General features: G+C 38.6%; 4 protein-coding genes across 8 annotated transcripts; all 4 read left to right on the top strand.

Moving 5' to 3' along the window:
* Positions 1–854: 854 nt before the first annotated feature.
* Positions 855–5,133, top strand: GAUT4 (galacturonosyltransferase 4). Of its 3 annotated transcripts, none has more exons than XM_021972378.2 (10): positions 855–1,001; positions 1,110–1,397; positions 1,511–1,545; positions 1,625–1,666; positions 1,824–1,935; positions 2,063–2,262; positions 2,468–2,739; positions 3,057–3,414; positions 3,625–4,200; positions 4,575–5,133. In XM_021972378.2, the coding sequence occupies exons 2-10, from the start codon at positions 1,292–1,294 to the stop codon at positions 4,848–4,850; spliced, it is 1,977 nt and encodes a 658-aa protein (XP_021828070.1). In that variant the 5' UTR covers positions 855–1,001; positions 1,110–1,291; the 3' UTR covers positions 4,851–5,133. The 3 variants fall into 3 exon arrangements, with proteins under 3 accessions (XP_021828070.1, XP_021828071.1, XP_021828072.1); XM_021972379.2 differs by having other exon boundaries at positions 1,287–1,397; XM_021972380.2 differs by having other exon boundaries at positions 912–1,397.
* A 1,301-nt stretch (positions 5,134–6,434) lies between these two features.
* On the top strand, positions 6,435–7,462 carry LOC110768592 (cell wall / vacuolar inhibitor of fructosidase 2-like). Its single transcript, XM_021972381.2, has one exon. The coding sequence runs from the start codon at positions 6,717–6,719 to the stop codon at positions 7,260–7,262; it is 546 nt and encodes a 181-aa protein (XP_021828073.2). The 5' UTR covers positions 6,435–6,716; the 3' UTR covers positions 7,263–7,462.
* Positions 7,463–7,598: 136 nt separating this feature from the next.
* On the top strand, positions 7,599–10,504 carry LOC110768590 (uncharacterized). Its single transcript, XM_021972377.2, has one exon. The coding sequence runs from the start codon at positions 7,800–7,802 to the stop codon at positions 9,840–9,842; it is 2,043 nt and encodes a 680-aa protein (XP_021828069.2). The 5' UTR covers positions 7,599–7,799; the 3' UTR covers positions 9,843–10,504.
* Positions 10,505–12,814: 2,310 nt separating this feature from the next.
* On the top strand, positions 12,815–16,447 carry LOC110768633 (E3 ubiquitin-protein ligase WAV3). Of its 3 annotated transcripts, none has more exons than XM_021972451.2 (3): positions 12,815–13,175; positions 13,446–13,562; positions 14,860–16,447. In XM_021972451.2, the coding sequence occupies exons 1-3, from the start codon at positions 13,008–13,010 to the stop codon at positions 16,231–16,233; spliced, it is 1,659 nt and encodes a 552-aa protein (XP_021828143.2). In that variant the 5' UTR covers positions 12,815–13,007; the 3' UTR covers positions 16,234–16,447. The 3 variants fall into 3 exon arrangements, with proteins under 3 accessions (XP_021828143.2, XP_021828144.2, XP_021828145.2); XM_021972452.2 differs by having other exon boundaries at positions 13,036–13,175; positions 13,453–13,562; XM_021972453.2 differs by having other exon boundaries at positions 13,036–13,175; positions 13,462–13,562.
* The last annotated feature ends 480 nt before the right edge of the window (positions 16,448–16,927 follow it).

Raw genomic sequence — 16,927 nt, forward strand, 5'->3', positions numbered from 1 at the left:
AATTAAAAAGTATCAATAAATCATAATTTTAAAAAATTAAATTAAATTAAATTAAAATGCCATAATATTTAAAAATGTGACTACAATGCGAAATCATATGTATTTATATAAACCACCAAAACCTTAAAATTTTGTAATTTTGACATGTGTATAACTTAATGCCCAATTTAACAGCTCATATGGATAAAACCTGTGAGTGCATAGCAATGTACACCACACACATATACAAAAAACTTAAAAGATATAAATGTAAAAGCCTTACCGTATTTGAGTCAATATAAAAATATGATTTAAGGTAGAATATTCTAAAAAATGGCATTTACTTGGTACATTTTTTTTAAAGAAAAAAAAAATTATAAGTTAGTAGAGTTTTGCGAAAAAGAAAAGGTGTCAAACTTATAATTCAATTTATATTTTCTATTTGTAGCAAAAACAAAAATTCAAATGTATTTTCTATATTACTTTTTAGAATTTTTAGTTGATATATTTAGTCATATATCCATTCTTAGCACTAAAATTACAAATAAACCCTAAATCATTTAATTTCTATAAACAAACTCAAAGAACACCTAAAAAATGACAGATGATCTTATTTAATTTAATTTTAATTATTAAATTACTTTGATGCCCTATTGAGTGTTTTGGGCTTTTTTATGAGGTTTTGAGATTGAGTTTATTTTAAGAAATCAATGACAATTTTGTAATTTAAAAGAAGTTAAAAGCCTTTTTGTTATGTTATAAATGAGCTTTGAGTGTATTTATAAAGTTCATTTCATATATGAATTTTTTTTATAATTTGGGCTTTTATATTGGGTATAACAGTGAATCTTCATTTTTATTTTAGATAGCTTTGGCGGAAGCTGGAGTATTTCTATTGGTATTATTAGTGAGTAGGCTTTGTCCATCACTCATTCATTCCATTTATATTGTATTCAGAAATTATCAACAGGCGCCGACTTTGTTTGTCTATTTTCTCTGTCTGCCCTCGCCCCATTATCTTTGTAAGTAAAGCTAGTAATTTATCCTTTGCTTTGCTTTGCTTGTAGCAGTTTTTGAAATGTCAGTGACAGAGAGATCCTACGGCTGAAAAAGAAGGTTTTTAATTTTAGGATGGAGGAAGGGAGGGAAGGATAATAGTCAATCCACCGGAGAAACCTGTGATTAGGAGGGAGGTGCGGCGGCTGTTTGCCCCAAAAGGCGAAAAGAGAGAGGATTGGCCTCTGCCTCTGTGTGCTGGGGCTGCCTTTTTTTAATTAATTAATTTATTTTTAAAATTTTAATTTTAGGAAAGATGATGGTGAGGAATGTGGTGATGGTGATGTTGTTTGTGACGGTGATTGCTCCCATTATACTTTACACTGATCGTCTTGGGTCCTTCCAGGTCTCCTCTTCCTCCTGTAAGTTGTTCTTCTCATTATAAATTATAATAGTGGATTGGACTATTTATTTTTCCCTGTTCAAATCCCAATGCCTAATCCCTAATACCTAAATCCCAATGCCTCCTCTGCAGCTGGAGACGATTTTGTTGAAGATGTTACAGCCGTTGTAAGTTGTTTTGCATTTGTTTTCCGATCTCTAGTTATTGCTGGATGAATTTAAAATTAACCTTGAATTTTCTACACAGGCTGCTAATGCTCATACTGGCCGTCTAAATCTGCTTCCCCAGGTCTCTATTTTTAATTACTCTTCCTTGTTCCTTTATGTAGTTCCAGAACCAAATAATCAATAAATAAATAAATAAAAAGCTAGAGAAGGAAATTTTCCATGTTTGAAGGACTCAACTTTCATCCATTAAATTATTTATTTATTTTTCCTGATCGTAGGAATCATCCACAACCCTTAAAGAACCTGTCGGAGTGGTATATTCCGACAACTCCACTAATTCATATCCAGAGACAAAGGGGAGCTCCGCCCACCTCAATCACTCTCATAAAGGTTATCATTTTACTCTTTTAACTTTCCTACCAGCAATGCATCTTTTATTTATTTATCATTTCTGTGATTTTTTCCTTAATAAGTAATCTTGGTGTAGTCTAAATCACTTCCCCACCTTATTTCTTAGATGGGCCTTCAGTGGACTCCATGGAGCATGTATCCGCTAGAGTGTTATCTACCACCAACGACCAAAATCTGTCTCAAACAGATAATCCCATCAGACAGGTCACTCAAACACTTGAGCAAGGAAACCAGTTTATGTCTGACTTAGATGCCAAAGGAGGTGGTGCTTCTGAGCAAAATATTGATAATGCCTCTCAGACTACGGTACCAATTGTTCCGCTTTCCCTTTACACCAATGGTCCTCCTAAGTGTTTGGAAATGGTTGCACTTTTGCCAACTTCTAATTGCCAAATGCACATGTTTTCCGCACTAAATTGCTTGCGACTTTTCTGCCTTATTGAAATTTGAGAAAATGTCAATTCATAATTCTTATTTCTCTCTTCTTTTATGGCACTGCTTCTACTTCCAGGAAATAAAGAATGAGCGACAATCCACTCAAACATCCAGCAGGGTTGATCAAAGAAAACCCAAGAAAACTATGACTGAAAAACAGAATGATGAAACAGCTGTGCCAAATGTTCGGGTACGATATCTTAAAGACCAGCTCATCAGGGCAAAGGTCTACCTATCTCTTCCAGCCACAAGAAACAACCCCCATTTCACAAGGGAGCTTCGACTGCGAATAAAGGAAGTTCAAAAAGCACTTTGGGAGGCAACCAAGGATTCTGACCTGCCAAGGAAGTATGTTTTCTCTTAAACGAAATTAACTTTGCTACCTTTCTCAAGTTTGTCGTTCCTTTTTGTTTATGAATATGTATGTTGGTATCCTTATTGGTTAGTGTAGTGGTTTGGAATATTTACTCCCTCGGACAAGGTCCTGGGTTCGGGTCCTAGCATCCGTGTAGTGTGTATGAGTTTAGTACACTATCGCCCCTCTCAATAGGAAAGGTCCTCAAAAAAAAAAAAAAAAAAAGTTACTGTCTATCTCTATATTTCTAATTCTACCAAAAAATTCATTTTCTTTATTTTGTTTGTAATAATTGTTTATCTTAAAACAGCGCCTACGATAAGTTGAAGGCAATGGAACAGACGTTGACTAAAGGTAAGCAGATTCAAGACGACTGCGCCGCTATGGTGAAAAAGCTTCGAGCTATGCTTCATTCAATGGAAGAGCAACTCCGGGTGCACAGGAAGCAGACGTTGTTCTTGACACAATTGACGGCAAAAACACTTCCCAAGGGACTTCACTGTCTTCCATTGCGCCTTACCACTGAATACTATACCTTAAATTCTTCTCAACAGATCTTTCCCAATCAAGAGAAACTAGAAGATCCCCTGCTGTACCATTATGCACTATTCTCAGACAATGTATTGGCTGCAGCGGTTGTTGTAAACTCAACTGTCACCCATGCTAAGGTATCCGCATATTGTGATCCTTGTGTTTTCTTCTTCTTCTTCCTTTTCTGTTGTCCCAGTTCCAACTCCCAAGTAAAACGAATATAAAGAACGATGAAGGTTAAAAAAAAAAACCCTTGGAGTACTAATCAAGAATCTATAATTCATGTCTAGGACCTTTCAATTTTGGTTGAGATCTCTAACTAACTACGCTGCTTGGAACCTCTACAGGACCCTGCAAATCATGTTTTCCATATTGTCACTGATAGGCTCAATTATGCTGCAATGAGAATGTGGTTTTTAGTAAATCCGCCGGGCAAGGCCACTATTCAGGTTCAAAACATTGAAGAATTTACATGGTTGAATTCAAGTTACAGTCCGGTTCTGAAGCAGTTGGGTTCTGCATCCATGATAGATTATTACTTTAGGACTCATCGGGCCAATTCTGATTCAAATTTGAAGTTTCGAAACCCAAAGTACTTGTCTATCCTGAACCATCTCCGCTTTTACCTTCCAGAGGTCTTTCCAAAGCTCAACAAAGTTCTGTTCCTGGATGATGATGTGGTTGTGCAGAAGGATCTTACTGGGCTCTGGGCCCTTGACTTGAAGGGAAATGTTAATGGGGCTGTGGAGACTTGTGGAGAAAGCTTCCATCGCTTTGATCGGTATCTTAACTTTTCAAATCCTCTTATCTCAAAGAATTTTGATGCTCGTGCTTGTGGATGGGCATATGGAATGAATATCTTTGATTTGGAGGAATGGAAGAAGCAAAACATCACAGAGGTGTACCACAGATGGCAGGAGCTGGTAAGGAAAATGGTTTTAGATTTTTTTTTTTTCATGGAAATTTAAAATGATTGATTTGACTATTTGAATATCACTCACACTTAACTGTTCACTTGAAATAAATTTTTTAAAAAATCTTGATTGGAAACCATCTGATTCTGCGAGCACCATAGCCATCAATCAAGGATTGTCTCTTAACCTCTTAGGTTAACATCTTTATTTATTTAGAGATTTGGTGCTTTGGAGATTGGATATAGGCTTTCTTTAGACCAATATTTTCATAACTCTAAGATTCTTGCTTGTTGCTTCCCAGCCTTCTCTGCTATGAAAGCTAGACTTTACTGGCTTGTTTGATGTTGTTTACAGTTCTGAACGAAGTTTTCTTTTTTGCACAGAATCATGATAGACAATTGTGGAAGTTGGGAACCCTACCACCTGGGCTCATAACATTTTGGAAACGCACATACCCACTCGATCGCTCCTGGCATGTGCTGGGCCTTGGTTATAACCCTAGTGTTAACCAGAAGGAAATTGATCGAGCAGCTGTTATACACTATAATGGTAACATGAAACCGTGGCTTGAGATAGGCATACCCAAATACCGAAATTACTGGGTAAAATATATTGATTATGATCATATGTATATGCGAGAGTGCAATATCAATCCATAGAATGGCACTTATGGTATGTTTGAAGTGTTCTGCGCAACACCTTCCTTCTAAGCTGTAAAATGTGACAGGTTTGCCTCTCTCTCACTCTCCCTCTCTTTGTAGGCACTTTTTGTTCTAAAGTATCAGCTTCAAAGCTTTATTCTTTCTGTACACATTTTGAATATTGTTTTTTTCGTTTCATTTTTACTAACTAGGCATTTCATGTTGGAGTCATAATTTATGATTACATATCTGCAGAACTCACATGTACTTGTAAATTATTGGAAGCTAAATTTTTTCACCATATAGTTTGTGTTTTTCGTCGTGGTTGTGCTTGTGCATAGATAGTCATGGCTTCTAGTATCATTTTGAACCACTTCTGTAATTGTAAGATATGGTAGCTTCTCTATCAACAGTCGGAAGAAGATTGATTTTAGATTTGGCAAATCAAAATACTATTATTAAGCTTAAGATAATGGTACGAGAGCTGGTTGGATGGAGTTGCTATCCTTATTAATTGAGGATGGATGGTGCAATGACATCGCGTATGTATGAATGCTGTTTGGCCCCATTGACAGCTGTCTGTTTCATAATTGGTACTCACGCATTGATGTGAAATTTGAACCGGAGGAGGTGCATAAAGGCATAATTTTTTATTTTTTATTTATGTATTTATTTTTTAATTTATAAAGGAGCATAAAGACATTGTGGTCACGTGGTGAAGGGATGTGTTGGCCATCCCGGATCCAGTGACGTTGATCTGTTGGTAAATGATCTGTATACTTCATTGAGGATAATTTTATCATTTGCATAAATATTTTTTTTTATAATAAAATTATTAATTTTTGAACAAACAATCAATATCTGCTAGTACTACTAATTCTAACTTCATATTCAACAAGTTTGATGACCCCCAAAACTATGAAACAAAAACAAAAATCCCGACCATTCTTGCTAGCTGCAAATCAGTCGGACACATGTATGTAAATAAATAATTATTAAAACGCAATAATAGAAAGGGCTAAAGTATTTTGACACTGAGAATGACAATTTATTGGACCAAAAATTATTTTATAAAAAATGAAAAAAAAAAGAAAAAAAAAGAGAATTAGAACACTAACGTAGGGAGTATGAGTGGTAAAACACTAACAAGCGAATTAGAACTTGTGTGGGCCTTTTAACGTTGCGAGTGGTAAAACACTTTTATTATTATTTTTAGCTCATTATTTGGAGAGAGAGAGAGTCAAATTCTTGACTTATCTTAATCTCAACTCGTTGAGAAGAACTTACATGTAACAGGATGCCACCGTGTCAGTATTCCAAGCCTATCACTCATTGCTATTTCAGAAAATTGCATTACCATATTGGAAAGTTGAAACACATGACAATGAGTGTGATTGGCTCGGGATAGCGCCACAGTGGTATCCCGGTATAGGTGAGGTTTTCTCCAACTCGTTAGCTCATTATTTGGACTACTGGAAAGGACTTGGGAGAAACTAGTGTTAGTGTACAGATGGAGAATGAAAAGATGGATCCTGAACATTAATAAGAGGACTCCTGGATTCTTCTCTACGCAGCAGAATTCCGTGTAACCGAAAAATAAAGAAATTTTATAAATTTGGAAATGCGTCGGAATGACCATTAATTATTCACTGAAATGTGATGCATTTGTGTAACCGAAACAAGAAAGAAATTTCATTAATTTGGAAAATGCATCGTTACTGGCACTGCTGATGTTATTCTCTTTGTCTTTATGCATCCTTGGGTTCACGGGTTCACAGGGTTTCCTCACACCCTCTCCCTCCATTCATGATCATCTTCTCTCTAAGTCAAGCCAAGCCAAGCCAAGCCAACCCGAAAGAAGAAGGGAGGTGATAATTAAGAGAAATGGCATTCAAATATCTTGTTGTGTGTGTGTGCTTGGCGTTGTTCATCTTCTGTGCTACTAGTAGCATTCAGCCAACTAAGCTTGTGGACGAGGTCTGTCACTCAACTTCCAGTTACTCCTTGTGTGTGGAGTCTCTTTACACGGACCCACGCACGCCCAGTGCTGATCGCTATGTGCTTGCCTACATCTCGTTTCGCTTAGCATTCCTCAATGCCTCCAGCACCCAAGACCATATAGCCAAGCTGCTCAACCACACAAAGGCAAAGGCAAAGGCAAAGGCAAAGGCAAAGGCAGGCCCTACCCAGCAAGTCCTCCGACGATGTTATCATGATTACAACAAGGCCGTTTCTGCACTCTCATCCGCCTACAACGACCTCAACTCAGAAACTTTCTCTGAGCTCGTTGATTGGGCAGGTGCTGCTTCTCTTGCATCTGATGACTGCCAAGTTGTTGTCAAGACAACTTATCCTCCTTTGACCACCATGAATCTTGATTTGAAGCGCCTTTGTGAAATCTGCGTTGCTGTCTCTAAACTCTTTACTTGAGACTTGCTTGCTTAGTTTAGATACAATGATAGCTACTACTAGTAGCTAGGGTCGTGTTGTTCCTCTTTTTTACTTCATCATATAGACGTTAGTCTTGGGTTGAAGCTTCTCTCTCTCCCCGTTTCCTTGCTGCCGTCTTGTTTGTTAATAATCTTTGTGGATTCTGTTACTTAATAATTATTGCGCAACTCTACTGAGTACTGACTGACTAGTACAAATATGATTAATTCCTGAATTTTTTTTCCCTTGATTTGAGGATGATTTGGGAATGTTTCTTCTCATAAGCGCTTTTGGTCCAAGTGTTTTTATTTGAAACATATTTTTCCTCAACTTAAAATGGACCCTATAGTTTTTGGGAGTTTTATATTGTTATCCTGTTTCTTTCTTACTTCAAAGCTTTTTTTTAATTTAAAGAAAGTATGAGTTCATCTCCCTCTCTTGGGATTTTTATCATCACTGAACTTGTTATCTTCTTTGAAGCTTATTATGCTCACAGCAAGCCAACAATGTTTTCGTTGAACGAGTAACAATATTAGTATGGCATATACTGTCAGTATTAGACTTAGTAGCCATCATCATGCCATCCTCCGTTTGCCGTCTCCATCTTTCAAAGCTTTCCGCCATGTTCAAACCCTCGGCCATTTCAATGCTTCTTCTCAGGGACAACCGAATTTGGAATTGCATCAAGGCTGTCTCCAAAGGCCAAATCTGATTCCAGCCCTATCGAAAGCATTTAATGTATACAGCTGTAACTTTGAGATAACAAATCTCGGCCGCTATGGCAAAGTCAAAGAAGCAAGGAATCTGTTCGACCAAATGCCTGAACGGGACGCTGTCTCTTATGCTTCCATGATTAATGTTTACTTGAAGAACCACGATCTTCCCAATGCAGAGAAGCTCTTCCAGATGATGCCCACAAGTAGTCTTGTTGCTGAATCTTCAATGATTAACGGCTATGTGAAAGCCGGCCATATAGATGAGGCTCGTAAAGTTTTTGATCACATGGCGAACAAAAATGTGTACTCTTGGACCAGTTTGATTTCTGGGTATTTCAGTTGCGGACAAGTTGAGGAGGGTCGCCGGCTTTTTAATCATATGCCTGTCAAAAATGTGGTCTCCTGGACTACTGTGCTTCTGGGTTATGCCCGCAACAGCATGATTGATGAAGCTCGCCATGTTTTTGGCCTTATGCCTGAAAGGAACACCGTCTCTTGGACCGTTATGATCAAGGCTTTTGTTGGGAATGATCAATTAGATGAGGCACTCGATCTCTTCAATAATATGCCGCAACGTAACCTATATACTTGGAATATCATGCTCTCAGGTTATCTAAATGCGAATAGAGTAAGTGAAGCCATCAAACTCTTTAATTCAATGCCTCAAAGGAACGCAATATCTTGGACAACTATGGTTACAGGTCTGGCAGACAACAATATGGTTGAACTTGCCAGGGGGTACTTCGATCGGATGCCTAACAAAGACGTAGCTGCTTGGAATGCTATGATCACATCATATGTTCACGAAGGCCTCATGACAGAAGCTAGCGAGCTATTCTATTTGATGCGGGAAAGGAATATTGTTACTTGGAATGTGATGATTGGTGGTTTCGCCAAAAGTGGGTCCAGAGGGGAAGCCTTAAAGTACGTAATTCTCATGCTTCGGTTTTGCTTTAGGCCTAATGCAACTACCATCACTAGCATGTTGAGCTCATGTGAGGGCATGATGGAGCTCATGCAAGCTCATGTACTGGTCATATCTCATGGGTTTGATCATGACACATTAGTTGCAAATGTTCTTGTTACTATGTATTCCAGGAATGGAGATGTTACCTTTGCTAGGCTTGTTTTTGAGCATCTTGGGGCTAAGGATGCGGTATCATGGACTGCAATGATATTAACATATTCAAACCATGGATATGGTCACTACGCATTACAGGTCTTTGCACGCATGCTACGATCAGGAGCCGAGCCAGACGAGATTACTTTTGTTGGAGTCTTATCAGCTTGTAATCATGCTGGTCTTGTCGAGAAGGGTCAAAAGCTTTTCAATTCAATTAATCTTGCTTATGATTTGAAACCAAATGGTCAGCACTATTCCTGCCTTGTGGACATCTTAGGCCGAGCAGGATTGGTGGATGAGGCTACACGGGTGGTATGCGAAGAAATGCCTGCTTGTGAGCAGGATGCTGTTGTTCTAGGGGCATTGCTAGGTGCATATAGGTTGCACGGTGGTGATGTTAGAATGGCAAATCGTATAGGTAAGGAGCTACTAGAGTTAGAGCCAGCCAGCTCAGGGGCTTACGTACTCTTAGCTAACGTGTATGCTGCACATGGGAAGTGGGAAGAATTTGCTCAAGTAAGAAAGAAGATGAAGGAGAGAAGAGTGAAGAAAGTTCCTGGTTTTAGTCAAATAGAAGTGAAGGGCAGGAGCCATATATTTTTTGTTGGGGACAGATCTCATCCTCAGGCCGCTGAGATTTATGGACTGCTACAAGAGAAGCTTCTACCACAAATTTGTGAGATGGGATACTCAAAAGGCAACTCATCTTTCTTCTGTAGCCACCAAATAAGTGAATCATAATGATAATATTGAACAATAATATTACCAACACACAAGATGAGACTTACCACCGTGGAGTGGCTTTTTGCAAAAAGATGAGGGGGGAAAGCTCCAAGCTGAAGTACTCCCGACACCTGATTTCGCATCCCTTTGAGCTACAATTTGAACCATTTTATTGTTACTGCGTAACAGATGAAGAGAGTTGAAAGTTTGGGGAAGTTTATACCTTTGAGTAGAAATATTAAAGTATGCTGCTGAAGGAGGGAAACAAGTTTTGCTTGGAAGATATTTTGAATTACCTAGGGAGCTTCACCGGAACAACACCAATTTTGCTTGCTTTTTCAGCAATCCACCCACCAAAATTAATGGCAACTAAGTACTTCTCATTGGCTACCAGTCCCAACACTCAACCCACCTCATTTTCTCTATGAATAGAAGGAGAAGTCGTCAACAATCAACACAACACAACTCTCTCAAACATGCTCAACGTCTTCAACACTTGAAAACCTCAAGCTTGAAACAAATTGCCTTTCCTTCAAGATAACCAGTTGTCAAGTCATGATTGTTATCTTTTTATTTTTATGCTCTGCCAACACTTGGTATTGATACCCAGTAGCTAGGCCAAATCCTTTACTTTTTATGTACCAAGTCTGAATAGAGAAATCTTCAAGCTATGTTGTTTACTTTTATTACTTTTATTACAATGTTTATAGAGAAATCTCCATATATGAACATTCATTATTTTCATTACTGTCATTTATTTTTTCAAGTCTATAGCTACAATTAACTGAGTAGAGAAATCATCAGTTTAGGGTAGCTATCTATCATTTACTTTGAGTTTGAATTGATATTGAACTGAATCGAGAAATCTTCAATTCCAGATCGTGTTTCTCATTTTCATTTCTGTTATTTTTATTTTCTGCTTGTTCTTATCTTCGCATTAGAAAAATATTGAAATCCTCTTCATTGAGGCATAGAAAAGAACCTATATTGGGTCAGTTCCCAACCCAATTCACAATTGATTGATTAGAGTCGATATTTTTGTTGGAACTTTAGCTGCCAATAGTGGCACCCCTACACAAACAACACGAAAACAATCCCTCGGCCAACACCGGGCTGCCGCAGATGAATTTTCCGGGGTAGAACAAACAATATGTAGCTAGCATAGTAGCATACCCTTCAAAGACCTTCACATGCTAGTATGTCCCGGGAAGATATTAGAAGAACTAGTCAATCATTTTATTTTTGCTCAAGCTTCAAACGCGAACTGTTTTTGAAGGTTCTGCAACTCCGGGTTTGAAGGAAAGCCGAAGGTAACAGAAGGGCCAGTCGTAGCAGTCAAGAAAGGAAATCTATCAACGACCATCATGATTCATATATATGTGGTCATAATATTTGTGATTAGAACATGTTAGTGGTTGAGTGAGGTGCGCCTAAATTATTTCGCTTAATTATGTAAGATACCAGCCATAGCTTCACTCACCAAACAAATACGACATTGACATAATTTTTTGTTCAAGAAAAAGACTGCAGTCTGCAGATAAACACAAAGAGACAGACGGACAAAAAATAAGCACTCGATTGAATTAGACTAAAAGGCCATCTCCTAATCAATTTAAGATTTAAAATATGATTGGATTGGATTGGACGCTATTGAATGGCTTTGACCGGGTCAAATGCACAAGGTTGTGTAAGCAGTCAAACATATTTGTGCTTTTGTTTTGTGGGTGTTGAGTTGAGTGTTGAGGACAACAGCAACCTTTGCTTTTTAATTTTTCCTTCTTTTCATGTGCAAGAATGAAGAGTCAAGACAAGCACATATCTTTGGAAGCTTTCCCATATGTCAGTCAGTCACAAAAGAGATTCCCTGGCTCTCTCTCTCTCTCTCTCTCTCTCTCTCTCTCACTACTAGTACTGTCAATAGTTATCTTTAGTGCATCAGTCATTTTCCAAATTAAAGGAAACTTGTTTTGAATTTCAGGGTTTCTTCGATCATCCTTTTCCCATATGTCTTGTCTTTTTTCTCTTCTCTTTATTGGTAGAACTAGAAGGTGCATTAATTGGATACAACCTTGGAGGATATCATGATTTCTCCTCACTCAAGTGAAAAGCTTTTTTAATTCTTGAGAACGATACTCATACTGGTCATCAACATTCATGTTTGTTAGCAAGCAAGGATGTACATGTATCCTAATCCTAAACTCACATGACATCCAGAATACTTTAGATCGATGCCAAGGGATGTTGAAAATCCATCAACGACACCAAGCGAAAGTTATAAAAAAAATAATTTAAAAAAAAAAAAAATCGAGACTCCTTCATAGCAGTCAGAATTACCATGTTTGAGAACGGGAAAGTGGAAGAAAAGCAATTACCAAATGGAAAATATGGAACGGAATGCAAATTGAAGAGGAAGAAAAGCATTTTTGGCGCCAACTCATCCAGTTACTTTGTTAACTTTAGTTTGTCTGCCATCATAGATGTTATATTTTTGCAAAACTTTGAAATTCAAAATACAACCCAACGGTCTTTTTCTCGTTTGCTTTTTCTGTTTTTTTTTTCCTTTTCCTTATATGCTTTACCTTGGGAGTTGGATTGGCAGACCCAAACGCACATATTATCCTTGTTAAACCAGAAAAAGGATAACTAATAATAAATCTTGGAGTTTTGATGTGGGGAAATTGTTTGAAGTACATAATAAATATACCAGTCACCAGTGCCAGTACCACAGAGAGAGAGAGAGAGAGAGAGAGAGAGAGAGAGAGAGAGAGAGAGAGAGGAAAATATAAAAGGAAAGAGGCTGGGTGCTGGGGTAGAAATAAAAGGTGAGTCTCTGGAAAACAAAAAAGACAAAAGAAAAGGTAAAAAATGATAAAAGAGCAATAAAGTGGTAAACCAATACATTATTATAATTATTAATATTATACATGTGTGTGTATGTATATCACTATATTGTAGCTTCTAAAACAACGCAACGCTTAATTCAATTTACCCTTCCTTAATTTAGGGAAGGATAAAAGAAGGCAAGGGAAACTCTCACTGTCGTCTGCATTGCAAATTGCAATAGTAGCAGCGGAGGAACAAAAAGAAGAGCATTCATTACCTACTTACTACTTACTACTTAGTAGTAGTAGTAATAGTGGGAAGAAGAGAGAGAGAGAGAGAGAGAGAGAGAGAGAGAGAGGCATGGGAATGGGAGGAGCAGGAGGAGGAGCATCGTCAAAATCTAAACTGAGAAATGCAGCGAAGAAAATGGTGGTGGCAGCTGCAAATGCTTGTGGTTCCTTCTCCCGGAGAAAGGCTCTTGTGGATCCCATCGTCTTCGATCATACCAACGCCACCGCCACTGCCTCTGTAAATCTTCTTTCCCCAATTCAACAATTATTATTTTCCCAATTGTAGCTACTAGTTTGATTGTCGAATCAGGAAATTTCAAAAAGAACCAAATAGTTGGACCCTCTCCTTTATGTTTTTGCTGCGTCATTTCACTTGCCCTTCTTTTTTACCATGTATAACTCGCCTGGATTTTCTTATTTTCTTCTGCTACTGTGTCTGTATCTGTATGTTATTTTAAACACTTGGTTTTTTTCTTCTTCTTCTTTTTTGTTTTGTTTATACTTATAGATCTCAGGTTCTTCAGCGGTGTCTCCCACAAACCCAAAGAATATCTCAGGAGAAGAAGTTGCAAAGGAAACGGAATTTACGATCAAGAGTAACAATATGCCTTCAACTTCAACTAAGGTGCCTCTTTTATTTTTGTTTTGTTTTGTTTTCTTGCCACAACCTGCTGTTGTTGGTGTGCCATTCACTCAGTCAAACTTCTTTACTCTCTAGAATAATCCTATCCTATTGCTCCTCCTCAGTCCCATCCCCAACAGGAAAACAAAGAAAGAAAGAAAGGCGAAAGGAAGAGTTGGGATTTTTCTGATTGTTTGTTTGTGTTTTTTTTGGGTGTGTGGAGTGGCTGTAAAGCTTTAATTGAGCCGATATATACATACATAAAAATTGAGGAATTAATTGTTTTCCCAGGTGGCTGTGAATTGGGAAATATGAAACTAGGACAGATGAATTGAAATTTGGGGAGCGGGACTCTACTCTTTTCACACAGTCCAGTTGGGAAATGACATAATATTTACAAGACTAGTATGACATTTGAATGAATGCCCCTGAAACATGCACATTAGTCAAGTTGAGACTCCCATCCCACCACCATTATGCACCCAGAGACAGTAGATCCCACGTTTTAAAATTTGCTTCCACCTGCTACTAGCACTGGCTGTCATGAATTCATGATATCATGTTATTCATTCTTGAATCGTAAGCCCCGCTCTGTTCGTGAAACTCACACCCTGCCCTGCCTCACCAATTTGTGATATGGATGATTTTAAACTATTAGAGTTTCATGCCTACCTATCCCTTTTTTTATTTAGTTTTCAATACTTTAATTTGTACTATACTTTTGGTGCATAATCTTCAAACGAACTGGTTCTATTTTCAACAGATTGAACCCCCTCTGCACATGACCCCACACCGAGCATAATAATTGTTGACATATCGTAATTTATGCTAATGATATGAATGAACATTTTTTTGTTGAAAGTTACTCCTACCAAAATATTTTTGGTCTTCCTTTGTTAAGGTAAAAGGATAATATGATGATGGAGAACTTGATTGTTGCACCAAGACATGCTGTTACTAGATCACAATCACTTTACTCTTAATACAGTGAATTAATGCATAACCTTTGACAGATAGCAGTTGTTTGAGAATTGAGCTTCAGCAATACATCAGATTTATGAATAATTCCAAATCCATATGCATCATATTTGAACTACTGGTTTCTTCAATGCATGAGTAATGATAATAAAAATTTCTATTAATATCCAGACCTGGACTAGAATAGAAAATGTACATGTTTGAGCAATACACATCCACCAGTTAGATTGCAGTTCCAGTCATTTTGAGTTCGTCATTGCAATATGTTTTCTTCTTTCCAGATCTGTCTTCTTACCTTTTTATTTGTTGATTCTCGTGGCAGAATTTGTGCGCAATATGTCTAGACCCTCTGAGTTACCATAGCAAGAGCAGCACCCCAGGTCTTGCTATATTCACGGCCCAGTGCTCCCATGCTTTCCACTTTGCCTGCATCTCCTCCAATGTCCGCCATGGTAGTGTTACCTGCCCCATCTGCCGTGCCCATTGGACTCAGCTGCCCCGCAATCTGAACCCACCTGGGGGTTCCCTCTCGTCTTGCAACCGACCTGACCCCATCCTCCAAATCCTTGATGACTCCATTGCCACTTTCCGTATCCACAGGCGCTCCTTCTTGCGCTCTGCTCACTATGATGATGATGACCCAATTGAGCCTGATCATATGCCTAATTGGCCCCGTCTCCAACTCTCTCTAATACCCATCCCACCTAGTGCACCCCCTAGCTGGTGCACCCCATACCCGTACCATCCGTCCCCACATCACCAAAGCTGTAGCTCCTCATCATTGTTACAATCACCAACCAGGCCAAAGCCTTTTACTCTCTGTGCCTTTTCAGATAGGGCATATCTTTCCGTGAAATTAGCACATCAACGAGCAACAGACTTGGTCTTGGTTGCTAGCCCCAATGGGCCACACTTGAGGCTTCTCAAGCAGTGCATGGCACTGGTGGTTTTCTCTCTAAGACCTATTGATCGTTTGGCCATTGTTACCTACTCATCAGCTGCTGCCCGTCTCTTCCCCTTGAGACGCATGACATCTTATGGGAAGCGAATGGCCCAACAGGTTATTGACCGTCTGTTCTATATGGGGCAAGCAGATCCAGTAGAAGGGATCAAGAAAGGAATCAAGATACTTGAAGATCGTGCATACAAGAATCCAGAGTCCAGTATCCTGCATCTGTCTGACAGCCCAACGCAATCCTACCATGCTGCAATGAGCATGGAGTTGCCGATTCCAGTCCATCGCTTTCATGTAGGATTTGGCTTTGGCACTTCAAATGGGTTTATCATGCATGAGTTTGAAGAGTTCCTAGGAACACTCATAGGTGGCATCGTTAGAGAAGTCCAGTTGAGAATCAGAATAGGGGAGGAGGCAAGCAGTAGGATCGTAAGGATAGGAGAGCTAAGAGGAGGTGAAGAAAGGAAAATCTTGGTGGAATTGGGTGTGTGTGGACATATCTGTGTGGGATATAGTTATATTGAGGAGGGTGAGATTGACGAACCTTTCACAACAGGAGAAACTGTGGTGAGCATAGGAGACAGCAAAAGTAAGGCAACAGAAGGAGCAGCTGCTGCTTCTGGGACGAGCGATGCAATCATTTGTGGGAGGTCTAGCAGTGCAAGTGTAGAAACTTGGGATTACCATGATCCTTACATGGCTAGAAGATGGGCCAAGCATTTGCATGGCTACAGGCTCTGAAGCAATCTAACAAAAGACATTCACAGTCGGTGTTTACAAATCAACTTATCATTCCTACAGATGTTAGGTAATCCAGGACCATTGTGAGTCTTCGATTTGTCCCACCCAGATGTATGCTCAACGGCTTTCAAAAGAGAACTTGGGAACACTAATATTTAATTCACAAGTTACAATTAACCATACATCATTATATCATACATATATAATTTACACTGCTCTTTGTATCAATCACTTGTGGGTTTTTTTTTTTTTTTTTTTTGGCTTCAACCGATCATGGATGCTTCTAATCATGTTTCTATTCCGGAAGGCGAACTTCTGTATTGTCTGTTCCAAGCCGGGTTAACCATATCTGCAATCCATACTATTACCAAAGAGGATTAAATACCAATTATAGCCCTTTCAAACAAGGTAACTTAGAGCATCTCCAACCGATGTGTCAAAAGTGCCACATAGACATTTAATGGCTAAAAATAACATCTCACATCACTCCAACCGATGTGTTAAAGTTGATGTGGAATGAAAGCCGGAGGTTGAGATGTTATTTTTGACATCCCAAAAGCAAGATGTCAAATAAATATTTTATTTTATTTTAAATTAAAAATTGTAGGGGTCTTTTTCTTCCGGCAGCTACAGATGGGCTGGGCCGCCGAAAAGAGCGAAATTTGAAATTATCCCCCTGTGTCTGAGTTCGAAA

The sequence above is a fragment of the Prunus avium genome, chromosome 4 (genome assembly GCF_965620075.1).
Source record: "Prunus avium chromosome 4, drPruAviu1.hap1.1, whole genome shotgun sequence".
In the NCBI taxonomy this organism is placed as follows: domain Eukaryota; kingdom Viridiplantae; phylum Streptophyta; class Magnoliopsida; order Rosales; family Rosaceae; genus Prunus; species Prunus avium.